The sequence below is a fragment of the Gorilla gorilla genome, chromosome 4, assembly GCF_029281585.2.
Source record: "Gorilla gorilla gorilla isolate KB3781 chromosome 4, NHGRI_mGorGor1-v2.1_pri, whole genome shotgun sequence".
NCBI lineage: Eukaryota > Metazoa > Chordata > Mammalia > Primates > Hominidae > Gorilla > Gorilla gorilla.
This window is the reverse complement of record NC_073228.2, coordinates 14,470,409-14,494,191: the sequence shown is the minus strand read 5'-3', so window position 1 is coordinate 14,494,191 and position 23,783 is coordinate 14,470,409. Positions and strand designations below refer to the sequence as shown.

Genomic DNA, 23,783 nt, shown 5'->3' with positions numbered 1-23,783 from the left:
GCTGGCCAGGCAGACAAGACGGCCGCCTGGGTCAGTCCAGGGGGAGGCAGATGTGGTGTGGGGGCCCCCTCTCCTCCATGAGCCCAGGAACAGCTCTGCATCCAGGCACCCGCCCTGCACCCAGCACTTTTCCTTCTCCCAGGACTGCTGGCTCGTTCTGTGGGATTGAACACACAACTCCATGGGGACCGACGCTGGTTCTGTCCCCCTTTCTTACAAGACCGTCCCTCCTGTGTCTTGGCTCGTGGGTCGGCCTCTAAGGCCTTTGAGCGGCAGCAGGCGGTACAGCTTATCTGAGTAGAGGTGGAGAGGGCCAGGTCCACCTGGGTGGCCCGAGGCAGTGTGGAGGGCCGGGAGAGGAGAGCGCCCTCCACCCTTGTCTGAGCAGCCCTCCAGGGTACGGAGACAGGAGTTCAGGGTCAGCCCTGCCTTGGAGCGGAGGGGGCCCCCAGCTTGGCACAGCTCCTAGAAGAGGAGATGAAAAAGCCTGGCCTTGGGAGTCTGGGGATGGAGCTTTGCTGGGGAGGCAGCGTGGCTGCAGGATGGCAGCTTTTTAGAGGACACCACGGCCAGGGGCATCCACCCGGGGGAATTCTCAGGGGTCGCCTGGGCAAGTCACTTAGCCTTTCTGAGCCTCAGTGCCTCAGTTTCCCCATCCAAGGATGGGTGTGACAACCACCTGGCAGGCGCCTGTGTGTGAGCCCCTGTCTCGCTCTAACTCCTCTGCTGTTCCTTCCCCAGCCACTGAGGCGGCTCCCAGCTGCGTTGGCGACATGGCCGACACCCCCAGAGATGCCGGGCTCAAGCAGGCGCCTGCATCACGGAATGAGAAGGCCCCGGTGGACTTCGGCTACGTGGGGATTGACTCCATCCTGGAGCAGATGCGCCGGAAGGCCATGAAGCAGGGCTTCGAGTTCAATATCATGGTGGTTGGTGAGTCCTCATGCTGCCTGCCACTCAAACCATGCCGGAAACCAGCCTCAGCCCCCAGGGCGGTCCACAAGCCTTTGGGCTTGGTCTTCCCTTCTGTAAAATGGGGCAGCAACCCTGACCTCAAGGACAGATTGCCAGTGACATTGCGTGTGCATGCATGCGCCTGGGAGGAGCCCACAGCCTCCAGTGGCTCCTCAGAGGGGCCTGTCCTGCACATCCAGGGCCCCTGAGATGACTTTGGGGAGCCCAGGCCAGCCTGGAGCAGGTTCTGATGAGTGGTCGCTGCCTCTGAGCAATGACATCAGCTTGTGCAGAGGGTTCTGTGGCAGCTGTCCCCTCACTGTTGCTCCAGCCTGGCCCTCCAGGCTCCCCACCGCACCCCACCGCAGCCTGGCTAGAGGCTTCCCAGCAGCTCAGCTTCAGCTCTGCCCTGGAATTGGGGCCTCGTGGCTTCCACACCCCCTGGTGTCCCCGGAGAGCTGGAGGTCACCACGGGAGGTCGTCGATCAGCACGACCTGGGCAGGGTGAGGGGGCCAGGCTGGAGTCTACAGTGGGCCGCCTGTTGTTTCCAAAACCCCCCAGGTCCCATTCAAACCTCAGTGACCCTGTGAAGGGGGCGTCCCGTTTTCCAGGCAGAAACGAGGCTCAGGGAAGGCTGCCGAGGTTCCTTAGCTCACAGGGCAGAGAACCGCAGCCACCGTTTTGACTCCCAGAACTGTGTTCTGCCCACTCCACCGGGTCCGGGGAGGGGTCTGGGGAAGTGCCCCCGCCAGGTCACACCCTAAACAAAGGTGAGCTTGCGGGGTTTCTGCAAGGTGTCTGGGCACCTCTCAGGCCAGGCCTGTTTCTCCGACCTTTGCCAGCCGTGCACGTCCTTCCTGCCCAGCTCTGTGGACGCAAACCCACACCTGCCAGCCCGACACCTTCCTTTCCTCTTCTGCACTGATCTGGGCCCTGGCTCCCCTGGGGTCTTGGTGCCCTCTCTGCTTCCTGTGGCCTCATGGGACCCGGCTGCTCATGGCCCTGCTGTGCTCACAGCTGCCTGGAAGCTGGCAGCCTGCTTCAAGGGAGGGCGGAGGTGTGGGGTCCCCTCCTACGGCCCCCACCCTGTTCTGCCTGTTGTGGGGGACGTGCTTGTACCCTGAGGATTCAGGGCTGCCTCCCGGGAAGATGGCTGGAGAGAAAGAGAGGGGAGAGGCCCAAAGGCAGTGGCCAGGCTGGGACTCATCTCTCTGGGCTAGGGAGGGGCTGCCCTGCTCCCTAGCCAGGGACAGGGTGAGAAGGACCTGGGAACCTCTGGGTCCCGGCCATGGCACAGGCCTTCTTCCGGAGCTTTGGCCCCAAGGAGAGGGAGAGGCAGCCCAGCAGCCCTCGCCTTCCGTGGCTGCCACTGTGACAGCCTTGCCCTCTGGGAATGGTGCGCAGGAGGCCACTTCACCTGTCTGGGCCTCTTTGCCCTTTCAACCCTGAGAAGAACAGTGGTCCTGATTTCCCACAAAGTCACTCCCTCCCCGGGATGCCGAGTGAGGAACAAGACGTGGGGCAGCTCTACTCTCCTCCCTCCTCCCTCCCATGGCAGCTGTGCCCACCTGCAGAGGTGCAGGCAAGGTGGAGGGGCACCTGTTTGGAGGTCCACAGACCCCGGGGAGAATCGCGGCTTTGTCCTAACTCAGCGGGGTGAGGCTTGTGTGTCTTCCTCTGGGCTCCTCCTCTGTGAGCCTTAGCTTCCTTTTCCATAAAATGGGATCATCCCATAAAGTGAGATCAAGCGAGCGGGCCCCGGGCAAGGTCCCCAACAGGTTGTGGTTGTTTGAGAAGTTGCAGCAGTGGTGATGGTGGTTGTGGTGATGAGGATGATGGGGGTGGTAATGACGGTGATGATGATGGTGGTAATGATGGGGTGATGGTGATAGTGGAGATGATGGGGATGATAGTGATGGTGGTGGTGGTGATAGTGGTGGGATGGTAGTGGTGATGTGGGTGATGATGATTGTGATGGTGGTGGTGGTGGTGGTGGTAGTGATGGTGATAGTGGTGGTGATAGTGATCATGAGGGTGATGGGGATGGTGGTGGTGGTGATGGTGACAGTGGTGGGATGGTAGTGATGATGTGGGTGATGGTGGTGGTGATGGTGGTGATTGTGGTGGTGGTAATGATGACGGTGATGATGGTGATTGTGGTGGTGGTGATGATGGTGGTAATTGTGATGGTGGTGGTGGTGATGGTGATGGGGATGATGATGGTGATTGTGATGGGGTGGTGGTGGTGATTGTGATGGGGTGATGGTGATTGTGATGGTGGTGATGTGGGTGGTGGTGGTGGGGGTGATGGTGGTGATTGTGGTGGTGATGATTGTGATGGGGGTGATGTGATGATTGTGATGGTGATGTGGGTGGTGGTGGTGGGGGTGATGGTGGTGATGTGGGTGGTGGTGGTGATTGTGATGGTGGTGATTGTGGTGGTAGTGGTGATGGTGGTGATGGTGGTGATGGGGATGATGATGGTGATTGTGATGGGGGTGGTGGTGGTGATTGTGATGGGGGTGATGGTGGTAATTGTGATGATTGTGATGGGGGTGATGTGATGATTGTGATGGTGGTGAAGAGGGTGATGGTGATTGTGGTGGTGGTGATGATGGTGGTAATTGTGATGGTGGTGGTGATGGGAGTGATGGTGAAGGGGGTGATGGTGGTAATTGTGATAGTGGTGGTGGTGGTGGTGGGAGTGATGGTGGTGGGGGTGATGCTGGTGATTGTCATGGTGGTGATGTGGGTGGTGGTGTTGATGGGGGTGATGATGGTGATTTTGATGGTGATGGTGGTGGTGGGGGTGATGGTGGTGATTGTGGTGGTGATGGTGATGATTGTGATGGTGGTGAAGGGGGTGATGGTGATTGTGATGGTGATGTGGGTGGTGGTGGTGATTGTGATGGTGGTGATGTGGGTGGTGGTGGTGATTGTGATGGTGGTGATGGGAGTGATGGTGATTGTGGTGGTGGTGATGGTGGTGATTGTGATGGTGGTGCTGTGGGTGATGGTGGTGATTGTGATGGGGTGATGGTAATGTGGGTGATGGTGGTGATGTGGGTGATGGTGATTGTGATGGTGGTGAAGGGGGTGATGGTGATTGTGATGGTGATGGTGATTGTGATGGTGGTGGGGGTGATGGTGGTGATTGTGATGGTGGTGATGTGGGTGATGGTGGTGATTGTGATGGTGGTGATGATGGTGGTGATTGTGATGGTGGTGATGGGAGTGATGGTGATTGTGGTGGTGGTGATGGTGGTGATTGTGGTGGTGGTGCTGTGGGTGGTGGTGGTGATTGTGATGGTGATTGTGATGGTAATGTGGGTGATGGTAATGTGGGTGATGGTGGTGATGTGGGTGATGGTGATTGTGATGGTGGTGGTGATGTGGTGATTGTGATGGTGGTGCTGTGGGTGGTGGTGGTGATTGTGATGGGGTGATGGTAATGTGGGTGATGGTGGTGATGTGGGTGATGGTGATTGTGATGGTGGTGAAGGGGGTGATGGTGGTGATGTGGGTGGTGGTGATGTGGGTGATGGTGGTGATTGTGGTGGTGGTGATGATGGTGGTGATTGTGATGGTGGTGATGGGAGTGATGGTGATTGTGGTGGTGGTGATGGTGGTGATTGTGATGGTGGTGCTGTGGGTGGTGGTGGTGATTGTGATGGTGGTGATGGGAGTGATGGTGATTGTGGTGGTGGTGATGGTGATGATGGTGGTGATTGTGATGGGGTGATGGTAATGTGGGTGATGGTGGTGATGTGGGTGATGGTGATTGTGATGGTGGTGAAGGGGGTGATGGTGGTGATTGTGATGGTGATGTGGGTGATGGTGGTGTTGATGGGGGTGATGATGTTAGTAGTGGTGGTGATAGTGATGGGGATGATGGTGGTGGTGATGGTGATAGTGGTGGGATGGTAGTGGTGATGTGGTTGATGGTGGTGCTGGTGATGGTGATTGTGATGACAGTGGTGGTGGTGATGAGGGTGACGGAAGTGATGATGATGATGGGAGTGATGGGATGATGGTAGTAGCAGTGATGGTATTGTGATGATGGTGCTGATGGGGATGGTGGTGATGATAAGGGTGATGATGATGATGATCATGATGATGATAAAAGTAACAATAATAAAGGGATACACCTTACAGTATCCCAGTTGGCATCTCCTAGATCTAAGCTGTCGTGACTGGAATGTTGACGTAACTCCTGACCTGAGGTTGGCCAGGACACAGACCTGGTGGACAGAGAGAGATGGGCGAGGAGTGTCCGTCCTTGGGCTACTAAACAGTTCAGGCTGAGGATTCCCAGCACCAGCCTCCATCCTCCCGGGAGCCCACACTTTTCCTAGAAAGGTGTTATCAAAGTCGCAATTTAGGGTGTTTTTTTGTGTTGTGTTTTTTTTTGAGACAGGGTCTCACTGTTGCCCAGGCTGGAGTGCAGTGGCGTGATCTTGGCTCACTGCAGCCCCCACCTCCTGGGTTCAAGTGATTCTCATGCCTCAGGCATGTGCCACCATACCTGGCTAATTTTTGTGTTTTTTGGTAGAGACAGGGTTTCACCATGTTGGCCAAGCTGGTCTCGAACTCCTGACCTCAAGTAATCCACCCTCCTCAGCCTCCCAAAGTGCTGGGATTACAGGCCTGAGCCATCTCACCCGGCCGATTTTTGTTTTTTAAAAGACAGGGTCTCTGTCACTCTGGAGTGGCAATGATCCTAGCCCACTGCAGCCTCGCGTTCCTGGGCTCGAGCAATTCTCCTACTTCAGCCTCCTGTGTAGCTGGGACTATAGGTGCTCGCCACTACACCTAGCCAATGTTTACATTTTGATGTAGAGACAGGGTCTTGCTGTGTTGCCCAGGCTGGTCTTGAACTCCTGGGCTCAAGCAATCCTCCTGCCTCGGCCTCCCAAAGTGCTGGGACTACAGGCGTGAGCCACCGCACCTGGCCTAGGGTATTTTTTTTGGTGTGCTGCTAGCGTAGCCCAAGGCAGCTCTGTGCAGGGTAAAGCAATGGGGCTCCGAGTCTGGAGGGGTGTGTGTGTGTGTGTGTGTCTGTGTGTGTTATATGTGAGTTGTTTGTGTGTGTTGTGAGAGTTGTGTGTGAGGTATGTGTGAGAGGTATGTTTGAGGTGAGTTGTGTGTGTGTTGTGAGTTGTGCATGTGAAGTGTGTGTGTTGTGAGGTGTGTGTGTATGAGAGGGGTATGTGAGTTGTGTGTGTTGTGTTACATATGAATGCTACTTCCTCGTCCTCGTTTGTCTCAGTCACCTGTGGGCTGGCTGTCCGCACACACGGGCACTGTCCCTGGAGTGGCACCACCCTGCAGGCCAGCACCCCCTAGCACATGGCCCCACAGACCCCATGGGACATGCATGAGCCTGCCTGATGCTCACACCAGCTCCACGGGGGAAGGACTGTTTATCCCATTTTGCAGATCAGGAAACTGAGGCACGGTGAGGTCAGGTGACTTGCCCAGGCCCTGGCCGGTCAGGGAGGAGCAATTTGAACACCTGGGCTTTGGTTGCAACCACCCTGGTGAACTGCAGGAATCCCGGCCACCTGGTGCACCCCGGGCAGCCCTGGGCTCCTCCGCCAGCCCTGCCTCTGTCCTGTCCAAAATCTGAGCCACCAGGAGACCTCCTGTCCAGAAAGCACAAGGGGCACAAGAGATGCCGACTCTCCCAGGCCCGGCTCACCTCTCAGGAGAGGACTGTGGCCTGGGTTGTGCTGGCATCAGAGCCCGGCTGTGTGGGTTTACACAGTCACTGGACACCCGGCTCGAGGGTGAAGTCCTCGGGTGCTGCTTGGCAGGGGTATTGCCAGGAGGTAGCCCAGGCACTGCTGAATCTCAGGCTGGAGAGCCTCGTGCCTGGGCGGGAGGGGTCCCACGTGCAGACCCTGCTGGTCTCTCCGGAGAGACCCCTGACCGGCCTCCCACCCTCTCCCCAGGGCAGAGCGGCTTGGGTAAATCCACCTTAATCAACACCCTCTTCAAATCCAAAATCAGCCGGAAGTCGGTGCAGCCCACCTCAGAGGAGCGCATCCCCAAGACCATCGAGATCAAGTCCATCACGCACGGTCAGTGGCCGGGAGTGGGCTGGGGGTGCAGGACGCCCCTGCCTTCCTGGAGCACAGGGGTTGGGGGTCAAGACCATCACACACAGTCAGTGGCCAGGGGCGGGCTGGGGGTGCAGGACTCCTCTGCCTTCCTGGAGCACAGAGTGGGGGGTCAAGACCATCACACACAGTCAGTGGCCGGGAGTGGGCTGGGGGTGCAGGACTCCCCTGCCTTCCTGGAGCACAGGGGTTGGGGGTCAAGACCATCACACACGGTCAGTGGCTGGGGATGGGCTGGGGATGTGGGATGCCCCTGCCTTCCTAGAGCACTGGTGCAGTGTGAGGGTGCCTGAGTCAGGCAATCCCAGGTCCCCAAGACGGGGACTCGCTGTGCCCACCATCCCCAGCATGTTGAGCATGTTGGGGCTCTGGCTGTGATGGGTCAGTGTCCCGGACCCCTGTGGGACCCGTCACACTGAGCTCCCCGCAGACAACTGAGTTTTCCACCAAAAGTCTGACAGACAAGGGGCTCCCCGGGGAACCGTCACCGGCCTGTGCCGGAGTTGGCTGAGGAAGGCCGTTAATTTCACGGTGTCTCCTTGGTTGTCATCGCTGCCTACCTGGGGTTGCCCCGGGGTCAGTCAGGTGTGGGGTGTCTGTGAGGGTCTTCCGTCTCCCCTCTGACTCTGCATGCGTGGCTCTGTGCAGATATTGAGGAGAAAGGCGTCCGGATGAAGCTGACAGTGATTGACACACCAGGGTTTGGGGACCACATCAACAACGAGAACTGGTGAGGCCCCTCCAGGGGGAGGAGCACTAGTGGGGCTTCAGGGCTCCCTGGACCCCACCCAGAGTCAGCCCTAGAGGCTTCCCGGCCCACGGGGGTGCAGGGCCCACCTCCTGGGGCCTGACATGGTGCTAAAGCCGCACGTCTCAGGGGCCTGAAAATTCTGGACCAAAGCAGAATTACCTGGGGAATCTTGCTGTCCCCAACTCATCACCTGAGGCCAGCCCAGGGAGGCTGGTTTGGGAGGCCAAGGGTAAGGCTGTGGCATCTCTGCTCAGCAAGCCAGACCTCCCAGGGCATGCATTTCGTTGGAAGGTGGGGTGTTGGGCTCTGAGTCCTGGGAATGCATGATCTGCTTGGGGAGGGCATCGCATGTGCCCGCTGACTCGTCCCCATCTCCCACGCAGCTGGCAGCCCATCATGAAGTTCATCAACGACCAGTACGAGAAATACCTGCAGGAAGAGGTCAACATCAACCGCAAGAAGCGCATCCCGGACACCCGCGTCCACTGCTGCCTCTACTTCATCCCTGCCACCGGCCACTCGTACGTCCCTGCAGTGTCGGCGTCCTCATGCCGGGTGCCCTGGGTTCCCTCTGTCCCCTGCGACTGCCAGACGGTGCTGTCTGCCCTGCTGCTGGGTGCAGAGGGGCTGAGTCAGGGGCCATGGCCGCCAGCTGTGAAGTTGGGGGTGTGCCATGTCTGCACCTCCAAAGCCTCACACTGACCACTATGCAGTGTCCTGCCCAGCCCCCATCTTTCAGCTGCGTCTTGGGGAGCTGAGGGTCAGGCAGGCCCTGGGCTGTTCTGGAGCCTGGTGGTCTGTGTCCTGCCTTCTCAGGCCAGGCTCTGGCAGGTGGAGTGGGAGCCCCCAGCCAAGCACCCGTAGCGGTGACTGACCTTCTCATCCGGGCCCTGCCTCATGGGACCCCTCAGAGGGTTTGGTGCGTTCTTAGACGGGAAGCACAGAGATCAGTGCTGGCCCCTTCCAGGGCTGGACGGGGCTGCTGTTGGTCTTGGTGAGAGCCCTTTCCTCCCGCCGGCTCTGTCCGCACCTGACGTCGCCCTTAGAGGTCAGCAAGGGCGGGAGGCTGCATGTACCCTGGCAGGTGGACTCTTGATGGCCTCACGGACCCTCTCTCCTCAGCTCCCTGTGCACCCCCTGCCAGACACCTGTGGCTCACCCTGAGCCAGGGCTGGGAGGAGGAGGACCAGAGGCCAGCAGGAGCAGCTGGTGGAGGCAGCCATGGGTGGCTTGTCTACATGGGTGGGTGGAGAAGGTCCTTTGCACCTGCTGTCCCAGATGCACTTCCCTGGGCGGAGGAAGCCCAGGGGTTTGGGGAAACCATACTCTGTGGGCACCAGGTGCAGGAAGGAGCCTGGCTGGTGGGCAGCGGGCCTCACCCAGAGTCTGTTGGAGAACCCAAGCCGGAGTTTTCGAGCCCACCCTCTGGCATCATCCTTTGTGGGTCAGGCAGGTCCTGCCCAGCAGGAGTCAGGGGCAGGGGGCCAGCTCGCTGTCCATGGGCCTCTCCTGAACTGAACATCTGCCCTCCCAGGCAGAACGGCTCATCTGGGGTCCTGTGGCAGCTGTTCCAGCTGCTCCAAGCTTTGCCTCAGCTGAGGCTGATGGCAGGAGGCAGAAGCCTCTCCAGATGCCAGCTGGGCAAGCCGAGGGCGGGCGGGCAGTCTCTGGCACTTCTGCCACTCCCCAGCCCTGACCCTTTGGCTGGGACTCCAGCTAGGCATGTTGCCTGGTCGCCCCCAAGGCGTCCAGTCCCATGGGGCAGGGGCGGGCCTTGGCCATCTCTGCTTAAACTTCTGCCCGGAGCCGGATTCTCCCCAGCCATGTGTGTGACCGACTTATTCTCACTGTGGGAAAAGCTCGGCTCCAGAACTGGGGAAGATGGTGCCCCAGTTCCAGGGCCCTGCCAGCCCCTGCCACCCACAGCTTTCCCCGCATCAGACCCCAGGCTCACTGGGGCCAAGCAGGCAAGGGGAGCAGCCCGCCTGGTGCAGGGGCACCGCACACTGGTGCTAGCTTCTATTTCTCTTGCCTCTCCCCTCCCAGCCAAAGCCCCACAGCAAGACGGCTGCTGAGCCAACGACAGCCCTTCTGTGTGGACACGTAGGGGTGTGGTTGGGAGCCCAGAACTCATGGACGAGGGTACTTGGAGCTGGCTCTGGCCCGCCTGGCCTGTGCAGTGTTGTCACCTGTGTCTGGGACACACCCTTGTCCTTCCTCTGCCCCACACTCACAGCGTGGCGGACTCGGCCCGGGGCCCTGTCCTTGCCAGCAGGGACCCCCGTGAGCCCCGAGCCAGCACCTGAGAGTGTCGACACCTGCTTGGAGGTGGGTGCCCCCCCACCGCCCCGCTCCCCCAGGTGAGCCTCACGCACATCCTTCTGCTTCAGCCTCAGGCCCCTGGACATCGAGTTTATGAAACGCCTGAGCAAGGTGGTCAACATTGTCCCTGTCATCGCCAAGGCAGACACACTCACCCTGGAGGAGAGGGTCCACTTCAAACAGCGGGTAGGGTTCCATCTCTACTCGCCCCAGCCCTTCTGTGCAACCTGGAGACGCTGCAGGCCTGGCAGGGGCCACCCCGTCTAAAGGAGTCACACTGTCAGGGAGACCGAAGCGCCGGTCACTCTTCCCAGCGGGTGGCTGGCCTGGTGGTCCCTGGCCCAGGTGGCTGCTGGGGGCCATCCCTGAGATGGCCTCTCCAGCTCCCCCATATCTCAAAAGCAGCTTTGTGGGAGTGCCAGTTCTCCAGCAGAGTCTCTGAGGGGGGTTTTGGAGAAGACCTGGACCAGGCGGATGGTGAATCTCTCTTCCAGGGAGTGAGGCCGAGGAGGGGCTGTGAGACATGGCCCACCTTGTTTTATGCCCCCCCTTTTTTTTTGAGAAAGGGTCTGGCTCAGTTGCCAAGGTTGCAATGTGGTGGCGCAATCATGGCTCACTGCAGCCTCCACCTCCCAGGCTCAGTCCCCGAGTAGCTGGAGTTACAGATGCACACCACCATGTCTGGCTAATTTTTGTATTTTTAGTAGAGACGAGGTTTTGCCATGTTGCCCAGGCTGGTCTCTAACCCTTGGGCTCAAGGGATCCTCCTGCCTCAGCCTCCCAAAGTGCTGGGGTTACAGGCATGAGCCACCTCACCTGGCCCTGCCTGGTTTTTATTAGATGGAAGAGAAGTTGGACCAGGTGCGGTGGCTCACGCCTGTAATCCCAGCACTTTGGGAGGCCGAGGCGGGTAGATCACTTGAGGTCAGGAGTTTGAGACCAACCTGGCCAACATGGTGAAACCCCATCTCTACTAAAAATACAAAAATATTAGCCGGGCATGGTGGCGGGTGCCTGTAGTCCCAGCTACTTGGGAGGCTGAGGCAGGAGAATCACTTGAACCCGGGAGGCAGAGGCTTCAGTGAGCCGAGATTGCGCCACTGCACTCCAGCCTGGGTGACAGAGCAAGACTCCATCTCAAAAAAAAAAAAAAAGTTGCAGGAGGGATGGTCTCTGCCGCCTTCTTCTCCGCCACCGTCCGAGGCCCCTGCTGTGGGATGGGGAGGGGCATCCAAGCAAGAGGGCAGCCCTGGGCTCTTCCTCCTGACAGGGCAGCACATCAGAGCCACATGGGGTGCCTTTCAAAATGAAACCCAGGTGCCTGGGCTCCGGCACCGCATCTGCCTTGGTGGGTGTGGGTGGGGCCTGTAACCTACTCCGTCCTGGGGCCAGGCATCAGGGACCTTCCCAGCATGTGCAGGGGAAGACAGTCCACACAAAGTGGGTGTGTCTGCCGGAGGCTACACATGGGCTGTGGTCTGTGCCTGGGCAGGCGAGCGGCCGTTCACTGGGATGTTTCTGTTGCACGTACCCGTGTCGGGCTGCTGGCAGGAAGCTGAGAGGTTACTGCAGGCTGGGGCTGGCTGAGCTGCAGGAGGGGCCCCTGCTGGAATTGGGGACTGTGACAAGGGTTTTTTAGGAAGGGTTTCAGGAGGGGAGGTCTCGGTAACCCTGAGTACTTTCTTGGGGGTGTGATGAGCAGGAGAAGAGAGGTGGGAGGTGCTCAGGACAATGACCTTAAGCCCCTGGGGAGTTGCAGCGTCGCTCAGGACAGCAGGTGCACCTGCAGCTGCCCCTCTTCCCCCCAGGAGGCACAGGAGTTGGAGGTGATTGGTGTCACAGCGCCCCAGAGCCTGCCCTTGAACCCGAGCCTGGGGCAGCTCACAGTGTGGAGGTCATGTGGCAAACACCGGTGGGCGGGCAGAGCTTGCCACAGGGATGGGCCCATCTCTCTCCCTCCTTATCCCAGATCACCGCAGACCTGCTGTCCAACGGCATCGACGTGTACCCCCAGAAGGAATTTGATGAGGACTCGGAGGACCGGCTGGTGAACGAGAAGTTCCGGGTGAGTGGATCCACTAGGATGTTGTTCCCAGGGGACCCCCAGTTCCTGCTGAAGGGTGGGTTGGGGGTTTGGGGGACCATAAGCCATGAAATTATATTCTTGGGGCCAGAGGGCACTGAGCCCAGTGTCTGTACCCAGTGCTGTCAGGCTGAGGCTCTCGTTTTTGGGGGACCCCAGGCTCAGGGCAGCTCCTCCCAGGGGCCCAGGGGAGGGAATTGCCTTCCCGCACATGTGTAACCAATACCGTCTGCCCGTTCCCCAGGAGATGATCCCGTTTGCTGTGGTGGGCAGTGACCACGAGTACCAGGTCAACGGCAAGAGGATCCTTGGGAGGAAGACCAAGTGGGGCACCATCGAAGGTACTCGCCGCAGGTGCCGGGGCTCCAGACAGATGGGAAGACAGTCTCTTCTGCTGACCCAGAGCCTGTGGGCCACGCCTGAGCCGGGGACTCGTGGAACCTCATCCACTGCTTTGCGCCACCCAGAGGGAGGGGTCTCCTTGTCCCCATTCAACCCTTGGGAAAGTGAGAGGGCAAGTGGCCTGTGCAGGTGCCTCCACCCCGGACCTCCCCCCGGGCAGGGAAAGATTCAGGGAGACAGGAGCTGGGATGGGGGCTGCCAAGTTCTGGATCCTGGTGCAGGCTCTTTCATAGGCACCTGTGTGGCCCTGGACAAATCGCCCAACCTCTCTGGGCCTAGAAAAGGGGTGGGCTGTAGCTCTGTGAGCCAGATGGACCCTCGGACCCTTGCCCTGCTGAAGTTCCTGGGACCCTCACACCTTAGTCTCTTGAGTGGCTGTTGTAACCAATTAGCACAAACGAGGGGGCTTAAAGCAACACAAAGGTATTTTCACAGTTCCAGAGGCCAGAGGTCCGAAATCAGGGGCTGTTTCCTTCTGAGGCCCTGAGGACCAGCCTCTTCCATGCCTTCCTCTTTCTGGTGGCGCCTGGCATTCCTAGTTGTATTGTAAAGGCATCACACGCTCTAATCTCTGCCGCATTGTCACAGGGCCTTCTTCCCTGTGTCTCTGTCCCGTCCCTCCTCTTCCTTTTTTTTTTTTTTTTGTTTGAGACGGAGTCTCGTTCTGTCACCCAGGCTGGAGTGCAGTGTTGCAATCTCAGCTCACTGCAACCTCCGCCTCCTGGGTTCAAGTAATTCTCCTGCCTCAGCCTCCCGAGTATCTGGGATTACAGTCACGTACCACCCACCTGACTTAATTTTTGTATTTTTAGTAGAGACAGGATTTCGCCATGTTGGCCAGGCTGGTCTTAAACTCCTGACCTCAGGTGATCTGCCCACCTTGGCCTCCCAAAGTGCTGGGATTACAGGAATGAGCCACCGAGCCTGCCCTCTTTCCTTCTTGTCTTTGGACAAGGATGCCTGTCTTTGGACTTAGGGCCTACCCTAAGTGGATGATCCCATTTGGAGATCCTTAATGAATCTATAAAGAAAGACGTCTTCCAAGTAAGGTCACAATCATGGGTACCAAGGCCTGGACCTTGACCATGTCTTTGAATGGATGGGAGCCCCTGGGGGGCCACAGTTCAACCCACTCCTGGCGGTGACACCCCGGGAGGGATGGGCCCGAATGTTTCCTTCCCCTTCCTCTCTCTGTCCCTTCATTTCTCATTAGAATGGAAGAGGGGAAGGTGCAGAGGGAAATGCAGCAGGAAAAGCCACTTTGTTCTGGGAGAGCACTTGGCTGAAAGGCCCCGTAGAGCAGGAAGCACAAGTCTCTTAATCTTCCAGGGCCTCAGTTTTCATCATCCACAAAGTGGGTGCAGTGTGCCACGATTTTAGTGAGTTGACTGTCCCAAAGACCACGAGAGCTTTTTGGGAAGCTGTTGCTCTAAGAAAATGGTCATATGACAATTACCAGGAGGCATCAAACACTCCTGTGCCACTGGCTAGACATGGGTTATCTCGTTTCATGTCCGAAGCTCCCCGCACCCACCCTCCTTGCAGAGTTGAAGAGGTGCTGTGAGCAGAAAACCTGCCAAGGGACCCAGAACGGGAGGTGGCTCTAGAATCTACAGCTCCAGCCCTGCACCAGACTCCCTCGAGATGGGAGTTCATGCCTGGAGGAGGGTGTGGAGAGGCACGCGGGCCTGCAGGCCTTTCCCCTGTCTGCACTCCTCCCCCACCACCGCCCCTGCCGGGCCCACCCTGCGGGAGCTGCCCAGCTGGGTGCAGCCTGGGTGTTTTCCAGTATCCGCCTGTGGTGTCAGGCTGGCTTGCCTCCCCTTGGCCCCTCTGCCTGCAGTTCCTCTCTTCCTCTCTACCCAAAGAATTCTTGCTGTTTAGGAACCTTTTTATGAAAGGCAGGTTTGGAAGAGTTAGGGTTGGATGGGCCTGTGACGGGCCAGTGGCTTTGCTGTGGGCGTGCCTCTGCTGCACCCTGGTGGCCAACCTTGAGTACTGCAGGTGGCCGGTGACAGAAACTGTCAGGAAATGCAAAAGAGAGAGGTCCCTGCACCTCTCTGACCTGTGCGTTGTTGAGTGGTGGCTCCAGCTGAGGAAGAGTCTGGAACCTGTCAGGACAGTTGTGAGGTGGTGGGGCCCACATTCCAGCAGTCTTATATGAGGACCGTGCCTTCAGCACTGCTGGGTTTTTATATCAGGGGCCCCATGAGTTCATAGCTGACCTGACACCCGGACTAGTAAGGGCTGTGCCTCGTTCTTGCCTCCCACTTGGTGAACAGCATCTTGAGGTATCTTTCCCATCCTTAGCAACCGCCCCAAGTATTGTCAATAGAAATGTGGGGTGTAATTGATCACGCCATGAACTCATTTAATCCTCATGTCCCTGAGAGGCGGGTGACGTTATTATCCACATTTTATGGATGAGGAAACCGACGGAATGAGAGTAACTTGCCCGAGCCAGGGAGTGGCGATCACACACTCCAACTCCAGCCTGAGAGCCCCATTCTTCCTGCCGGCTCTCGCTGCCCGTCAGTGTTAGATGAGAGTGCTGCTGGTCAGTCTGCAGGAGGTTCTAGTGTGGACACCGCCCTACACAGGGCCATGGCAGGAGGGCCTAGGCAAAGGCAACCGGCGTAGCACTGAGAGCACTTGAGGGCTGGGCAAGGTGGAGGCCCCAGCCCTGCCTGCTGGCCTACCAAGTAAAAACTAGACATTTTTAACTTGGGGAAAAGCCATGTGGCTCTGCGATGGGGCAGCCTGGAGCCAGGTGTATGGGTTCTGCATCCCGCTCCAGCCTTATGCGCTGTGGAGCTGAGACAGACACAGTTCTTGCGTTCTCTATGCCTCTTTTTCTTTTCTTTTCTTTTTCTTTTTCTTTTTTTTTTTGAGACGAAAGTTTCACTCTTTTGCCCAGGCTGGAGTGCCGTGGCGTGATCTTGGCTCACCACAACCTCCACCTCCTGGGTTCCAGTGATTCTCCTGCCTCAGCCTCCTGAGTAGCTGGGATTACAGGCGCCTGGTACCAGGCCTGGCTAATTTTTGTATTTTTATCAGAGATGAGATTTCATCATGTTGGCCAGGCTGGTCTCAAACTCCTGACCTCGTGATCCACCCACCTCAGCCTCCCAAAGTGCTGGGATTGCAGATGTGAGCCATGGTGCCCAGCCTCTACGCCCCATTTTCGTAAGATAATGGGGATAACAAAGGAATCACAAGAGACACTTGCAGGTGTGTGAAGACGAAGTTCATCACATGGGAGGGCACTGGGTGTCTTTATTTGCCTTCCCTGCCCGGCTCCCTACCTCCAGTGATGCCGTTCACTGCCCTCCTTGTTAAAAGGCCTTCTGTTATGTAACAGTTACACATGCCAGGCACCGCGTGTTCATATAGGAGTTATGAAGCACAGCAATAAAATGACCACTCTGAGATGGCCACCAACTCGAGCCCAAGGGCACTTGTGGGTGCCCATGGTCTCCTGCCCAGTCTCCCTGAGAAGTGGCCACTGTCCCGAGCTTGGGCTTGTATGTGTTGTATGAAGTGCACGTGTCCCTGAACAATGTTTAGCAATGCTGATTCTTGAGCTTGTGAATGGTTGGCCACAGTATGTAGCCCCTGCGTGTGTCCCTGTGTGTGTGTGCTCTGAGCGCACACAAGGTGGATGGGGCCGTGGGGGAAACACCCTGTGGGCCACAGGTTTTCTTTAAAATCCCAGCTCCGATTCCTGCTTCATCCCATTCCCAGCAGCCCAGCCCCCTGCCTGTCTTCAGGCCTCTGCTGGGACGTCCTGCTCTCCCTGGTCACCCCAGTGGTGCGGGGGCCCTCTGCCCTGGCTTCTCCACTGTGGCTTCCTTCCATGCTCCTATTTGGCCTGGTCACTGTGCCATCTCCCATTAGCCAGGAACTTTCTGGAGAGCAGGAGCTGAGCTGTCCAGGAGCAGGAGCTGGTACTGGTCACTCCAGTATCCCCCAGACTGAGAGCAGTGCCAGGTGTCCTATACTCAGCTGCAGAGCAGGTGGTTCCCCTGCCCTCCTGCCCATGGGGCTGCCCTCAGACTCTGCTTTTGGCACCAGCATTTCTGGGCAGGGGGAGAGAGGTGGGGTCCAGGCAGAGTTTCTCCACCGGGACATTAAAGCCCCTCCTGTCTCCTCTCCTAGTTGAAAACACCACACACTGTGAGTTTGCCTACCTGCGGGACCTTCTCATCAGGTGAGAGACAGGGTGCTTGGGTGGGGCTGACGGCTTCACCCCTAAGAGGGCCCTACAGCAGGTGGGGGCAGTGGGTGTGGGGCTGAAGCCCTGGGCAGAGTGGGTGCACCCTGCCACCTGCCTGCCCTGCCCTCGGGAAGATCTTGGAAGCCCATCTTCTAAAAAAGAAAACCCACTGGGAAATGAAGCAAGCAGTGAAGATCCTTTTTAACCCCTGCGAAGTTGGCTGGATGGGAAGGCTGAGCTTTGATCCACTGTGGCCTGGCCTGGCCCGTTAGAGCTGCCCGGTAGCCACTAAGGGCTCAGTGAGGCCTCATGTGCAGGCCCTGCCGGCAGCGTGGGGCGTCTCCAGCTCCGATCCCACTGGCCTCTGACCCGTACCCCTTTCACCTGGCTGAGGCTTCTCCTTGTTTCCCTTGAGTCCAGGCAAGGAGGGGAAGCCCTGTTGAAGAGGGTGCTGGGTGGGTGGTCCCTGGAGTGTGGGCCCTGGCCTGGGCAGGTTCTTCCTCAGCAAGCAGCTGGCACAGATGATGGGAATGTTATCAAGAGGAGGGGCCTCCAGGTTGGCGGGGGCAGGGGTGGGGGGATTCCGGGAGCCGTTCTGCCATCGTGGGGATACTGGGCTTTCCAACCTCCCTCCAGATTATTCCTCCTGAGCTGCAGAGGAATGAAAATCTGAGCCCAGGACTTTTTTTTTCCTGGGGACAAGGGCAACCCAGCCCTTTGCCCCAGGCCACCTGCCTGCCACAGGCCATAGTCCTGGAGGCCGGTGGTCACCCACTGCCTCCACCCTGCCAGCACCCTGGACACCGGCCTGGAGCAACAACGCTCCAGCCCTGACCCTCTGAGTCTGTGCACTGTCCCTGGGCCCTGGACCCAGGGCCATAGGGTGGACCCAGAGGGAGACACATGCACTGGAATATGTGTGTTCTGACCGAGTCTGGGCTTACCAGGGGGACTGACCCTTCCCCCAAAACGTGTACCAGATCTGGTCCAACATGGTGGGCCTGGGGGACCCCATGGGGAGCCAGGCAGTCGGGATGGGGAGTGGGGGTGGGGGTGGGGGCAGGTGGGCCTGAGTCCGAGGCAGGCCGAGCAGGGCCCCTGCCTTGCTGCCCCCACGCCGCTGCCCCCACCTCACTGACCCGCCCGCCCCCACCCCCACAGGACGCACATGCAGAACATCAAGGACATCACCAGCAGCATCCACTTCGAGGCGTACCGTGTGAAGCGCCTCAACGAGGGCAGCAGCACCATGGCCAACGGCGTGGAGGAGAAGGAGCCAGAAGCCCCGGAGATGTAGACGCCGCCCTGCCCACCCCCGGGATCCTGCCCCCAAGTCTTTTCCGTCCCCCCCCCAAGGCCCTCCCACTGCCCCATTTTATTTTATATGATTTTCTCCATTTGTCATCGTTCCCCACCCCTTCGACATGCTGCCAGGAAACAAGGGAAGAGGCCTCCCTCCGAGTGAGTCAGTGATGAGCCCGCATGCAGCCTCCCCGAGGTTGTGGGGAGGCTGCACTGGAGCCACAGGCAGGGGTGGGGGCACCCACTGAATTGACGTGACCCTCTGTCCCCAGGCCTGGCTCCCCGAGGGCTCAGAAGAGCAGCTTCGGTGTGCAGATCATCCGTCCGTGTGGGGTTCTCAGTGCCGGAGGCCTCGGGGTGGGGGCCAGGCCTCGCACGTGCAGAGGGGCCCAATGGGCTGCACGCTCCCCTCCATCCCCATCGGCCCTGTCCCCTGGAGTGTGTCAGAGCCCAGGGGAGAATGCAGCCCACCGGGGGCATCTGGACCCCCTGCCCGCCACATGGCGTGGCCATCACTCAGCCCCTACCCCTGCCCTGCTCCTAAGGGTAGAAAACTCCAGGGTCCCCTGCCACCGACTGCCCAGCCACTCCAAGCCCCCTGGCAGCCGCCCCTTCTGGAGCAGAAAGTGCCTTTATCTCAGCCATCCGCAGACTGCTCGGCCAGATGCGGGGACAGGCTGGAATGAGGGAGGCGTCTTCATCTCCCTGCCATCCCCCTCTCACGCCACCCCCCACCCCACCGGGCTGCAGGTGCTGCTGATGTGCTGGGATCTGATTGAGGATAAAAAGGAAGGAGAGATGACCCCTACCCCCTCATCCCCCAGTTTTGAAAAGGTCCAAGCAAGTGAGTCTGGTGGAGGAGCTGAGGGAGGGAGCCATGGAAGGTGCCAGAAGGAAGGTTGGTGGGGGCACGTGTGGGCCGTGGCTTGGGCTGGTCAGAGTGGCGTGAGCTGCCGGGCGCCTGCCCCGCCCAAGTGACCAGGGAAGTGTGTGTGTGTCCATGTGTATGCGTGTCCGTCTGTCTGTGTAGTGTCTGGGTTTGGCCCAAGACTGGGCTGTAGTTACATTAATGCCCAGCCAGCCACCCCTGCCACTCACCCCTCCTGGCCCAGGCCTTGCTGACTCTGTGAGCTGGGGAGGTGGGAGGCCAGGCGAGCCTGACTCTGTTGACCTACCTGTGCCTGGGCCCCTCCCCTCAGAGCCCATGGTAAAGAACCCCTAGAAAGGAGAGAATGGGCGTCAGGGGTGCACAGTCCACAGCTGAAGAGCAAGGTTTCATGGCAGCACGACCTGGCCCCTCACCCTGTCCCCATGAGGGGACCCATGGGGGCTGTCTTTGCAGGGCACAGATGACCAAAGTCCCTTCCTGCTTCCTGTTACCTGTCTTGCTCCTGGGGAGAAAGAGGGGCCTGATGAGACTCCACTCAGGTGCACACATCACCAGGTGCATCTGCAGGCACCGGGCTGGCTGCTTGCAGTCAGGAGAAGGTCAGCGAGGAGTGTATGAGTGTGAGTGTGTGTGCATGGAAGTTGGGGCACTGGGCGTCTGACTCCCTCCCCACCCAAGAGAGGAAGGACCCCTCACCACCCCCACTGGCGAGACAGTTTACTTTGCCGACTTGCCATGTTTTTGCCAAAACCAAGATTTTGAAGGAAATGAGTGGCCAGCGCCAGGGCCCAGGCCATGTGGCCCGCCCAGCCTCAATGTCACTTGGTGGTGGGGTGGGGTGGAGGGTGGGCAGCAGCATCCCAGCCTTGAGATGCTTCACTTTCCTTCTCTGTAACCAGACTTTGAAAAATTGTTCGTTTCATCAGGCTCTGTTCCTCAATGGCCTTTTGCTACGTGCCTCCCGAGAAATTTGCCTCTTTTTGTATAAATGACAAAGTTTTGAAAATGTATTTCCTGAAATAAATGTTTCAAATGCAGAAACCCAGAAGGCTCCTGAGTGAGAATGTTTTTTCTGCCCCTGAAGTGCAGTTCTTTGGGCCTCGGGACAGGTTGGGGTCAGCTGCAGGTGGGCAAGAAGCATGGGCAAGAAAAGGTAGGCCGGGCGCGGTGGCTCACGCTTGTAATCCCAGCACTTTGGGAGACTGAGGCAGTTGGATCACAAGGTGAGGAATTTGAGACCAGCCTGGCCAATATGGTGAAACCCCGTTTCTACTAAAAATACAAAAATTAGCTGGGCATGGTGGTGGGCGCCTGTAGTCCCAGCCACTCGGGAGGCTGAGGCAGAAGAATCGCTTGAACCCCGGGAGGTAGAGGTTGCAGTGAGCCAAGATCATGCCACTGCACTCCAGCCTGGGCGACAGAGCAAGATGCCATCTCAAAAAAAAAAAAAAGAAAAGGTGAGGCCAGGTCAGATCTCGAATTCAGACTCCCAAGATTTAAAACTGACAAACTCCCTGAGAACTTATAATTCCAGAACACTGTGAAGAGTGAGAATAGCATCAAGGCGATTGCTGGGGGGTTGTTTAATCTACCTGGGGTAAAAGTTCCCAGGGCTTGAGAAGCACTCAGCGGAGATGACTGAAAAGTGAATGGCAGATCTGAACGCTTTCATTAAAGTGGGGGATCTGAAGGGCATCCACAGGGGGCGCTGTGAGCTGCTTCTAGTTAGTGTATCCTTGAAAATAACTTTTTCTGTTTTATTTTTTGAGACAGGGTCTTGCTCTGTAACCCAGGCTGGAGTGCGGTGGCATGATCACAGCTCACTGCAGCCTCTACCTTCCAGGCTCAAGCGATCCTCCTGAGTAGCTGGGACCACAGGTGTGCACCACCACACCTGGCTAACTTTTTCATTTTTTGTCAAGATGGGATCTCACTATGTTGCCCAGGCTGATTTCAAATTCCTGGCCTCAGGTGATCCTCCTGCCTTGGCCTCCCGAAGTGCTGGGATTATAGGCGTGAGCCACTATGCCTGGCTGACAATAAGTTTTTGTTTTAGAAATTTATATTAGATTGAACTCCAGACTGGTCAGTATTTGACAGTTGGTTTATGCCAACCTAACTCATTCCAAGAGAACTTGATTCCAAATAGATTAGAAGTCAGAGCCTTGGCTGAGTGAGCTTTTCTTTGCAGGTGAGCTTAGGAAGTAAGGTTCAGGGAGCTCTGGTCTGTATGCCCTTTGCGTGTGCAGAAGGGCCTCACCCGGATCCCTTCTCCCACCTGTATTAGTGCCCTGCAGCTGCCTGAACAGATGACCGTGCAGCAGGGCTGAAAACAGCGGAAATTTATTCTCACAGTTCTAGAGGCCAGAGGTCTGAGATCCAGGTGTCCCAGGGCCTCGCTCCCTCCAAAGGCTCTAGAGGAGGTTCCTCTCTCCTCCCCCAGCTCCTGCTGGCCGCTTCACCCCATCTCTGCCTCTGTCTTCACAGCCTTCTCTCTTTGCCCTGGAGGGTCAAGAGGGCCAAGACGGCACTCCTCCAGGACTGAGGGCCCGCCTTGATTCAGTCCGATCTCATCTAGATCCTCACCTTCGTGACATCTGCAAAGACGCTCTTTTGATATCAGGTCACATTCTAAGGTCTGAATGGATGTGAATTTGGTGAGGTGGGAGACACGGTTGGACCCCCTACATCCCCTTGCGCCCCGCTGTTTCAGGACCTCCAGGACAACATGGGCAGCAGAGTGGTGAGTGGGAAAGCCCTAATTTGGGACTCGGAAGGTCTGGGTTCCAGGCTGACTCTGCCACCAAAACTTGGGGTTGTCTCAGCCTCTCTGGGCACCCCCTGGCTCTTCTGCCAGGCACCTGACTTCTGCATGTTTTGGAGAAAGCAGACAGGTTCCTCTCTGAATGAACTGATGGGCGTTGGCCCGGTGGAGCCTCTGTGCCATGGGCCGGTGTCTGCCGTGAGCACAGGCAGGTTGAGAGTCAGGTCAGCCCCTGTGGGCGGCTGCCAGCCTGCAGCCTGATTCCAAAAGAGGGTCTTTGCAGATGTCATTAAGGTAAGGATCTGAAAAATCACTAAGGCCCTTCCAGCTGTGATGGCTTTGTCCATCCCCCATCTGAAGTTCCTGGCAGTCCCTCTGCCTTGAAGCCCTCTTCCTACAGACTGAAGTGTCTCCATTTTCACCCCCAATTTCCATCCTTGCACACAGGGAGCCTGTCCAGCGGCTGCCCTCTTTGGGACCGACCACCCTCTCCAAGTCCTGGCCTCAGAACTCCAGCTCCTCCCCACTTGGCCAGCATGATCCTCCCAGGCGTCTCATGCCTCTAAGCCACACCCAGCCAGCCCCCTGCCCCCTACGCCATGGTCATCTCATTGACCAGACCAACGCCGGTACCCAGCCACCCTGCACCGCCCATCCAGTGATGCTGGCAGGGAGGCCCTCCTGCCACCCAACCGAGCAAGTCTCCTGCTGTAGAACCAGAGTGACCACTGTTACAATTTGCCTGAAAATGAGCGCTTTCCAAGCACACAGGACTTTCAGTGCTAAAATCAGGAAAGTCCTGGGCAAAGTGGACAAGTTGGCCACTCTGGGTGGGATCCCTGTGCCACCCCGCCCCTTCTCCTGCCTCTGGGAGCCCTGGCCTCCACACTTGTTCAACCCCAGAGGTTCTGAAGGAGCTGCATGGACCAGGCTGTCCCCAAGGAGAGACCCAGGGAGAGCAGGAAGGCCCCAAGAACAGGCACCATTCTCACCCTGGCTCTGAGCTCCTGCGTGGGAAGTGGGGAATCTCGTGGGGGCTGTGGAGACCTTGTGTCCCTGCTTCCTCTCCTGCTCCAGGCGGCAAGGTTTGAAGCCAGGAAAGAAAGTAAAATCAACAAGCAGGCTTTGGGCTTTTCTGGACCCAGCCTTGTAGGAGTCCCTGCATTCTCTGGAGCTCAGGGGCCAGGTGAGGATGCTGGCAGGTGGGCTCCACTCAGCTCCACCTGGATGCACCTGGGAGAAAGCCGGATGGGACCCCAGTGAGCCCACTGGGCGGGGGCTGTGCTTGGCACCTCCTCTTAGATGTGCATGTTCTTTCTCCTATTTTATTTTATTGATTTTTTTGAGGCAGAGTCTCACTCTGTTGCCCAGGCTGGAGTGCAGTGGCGCAATCTCGGCTCACTGCAACCTCCGCCTCCCAGATTCAAGTGATTCTCCTGCCTCAGCCTCCCGAGTAGCTGGGATTATAGGCACCCACCACCACACCCAGCTAATTTTTGTATTTTTAGTAGAGACAGGGTTTCACCATGTTGGCCAGGCTGGTCTGGAACTCCTGGTCTCAAGCGATCTGCCCGCCTCAGCCTCCCAAAGTGCTGGGATTACAGGCGTGAGCCACCACGCCTGGCCAACTCTCTCACATTTTAAAACACTACTTTCTGCTACAAAAGTGGCGTGTACAATGGGAAATGTCAGAAATAAATACCCCAGGAAGACACTCAAAAGCCCCTGTGATGCCCCCCCAGCCCTGGTCCTGGGGTGTCGGCCTCGGGTCTCCCTCCTGGTGCGGCATCCTTTTACCACTGCAGTTAACTGGGAGGAAACGATCCCCATGCGTTGCTCTAAATCCCGCTGGATCTGGTTTTGGGGGTGCTGGGCTGCTGCCCAGGAGACTGGAAGGGGAGGAAGGTGTGTGGCCCCTGAGGGCTTCAAAAGCACTCTGTGCTGTGAGGATCCCACCCCGTGCGCTCCCAGAAAGTG

At 58.0% G+C, this 23,783-nt stretch overlaps 1 protein-coding gene and 1 pseudogene across 9 annotated transcripts in view; both read left to right on the top strand.

Moving 5' to 3' along the window:
- Positions 1-20,087, top strand: part of SEPTIN9 (septin 9) — a 222,044-nt gene extending 201,957 nt beyond the window's left edge. For all 9 annotated transcript variants that reach the window (XM_055388822.2, XM_055388823.2, XM_055388826.2 and 6 more), the window contains 9 exons: positions 742-933; positions 6,910-7,038; positions 7,726-7,807; positions 8,212-8,349; positions 10,219-10,336; positions 12,120-12,215; positions 12,478-12,574; positions 16,794-16,845; positions 18,013-20,087. In XM_055388822.2, the coding sequence (XP_055244797.1) occupies positions 742-933; positions 6,910-7,038; positions 7,726-7,807; positions 8,212-8,349; positions 10,219-10,336; positions 12,120-12,215; positions 12,478-12,574; positions 16,794-16,845; positions 18,013-18,148 (1,040 nt within the window). In that variant the 3' untranslated portion in view covers positions 18,149-20,087. The remainder of the gene's footprint in view (positions 1-741; positions 934-6,909; positions 7,039-7,725; positions 7,808-8,211; positions 8,350-10,218; positions 10,337-12,119; positions 12,216-12,477; positions 12,575-16,793; positions 16,846-18,012) is intronic.
- On the top strand, positions 18,402-20,087 carry LOC101137817 (uncharacterized; annotated as a pseudogene).
- Positions 20,088-23,783: the final 3,696 nt, after the last annotated feature.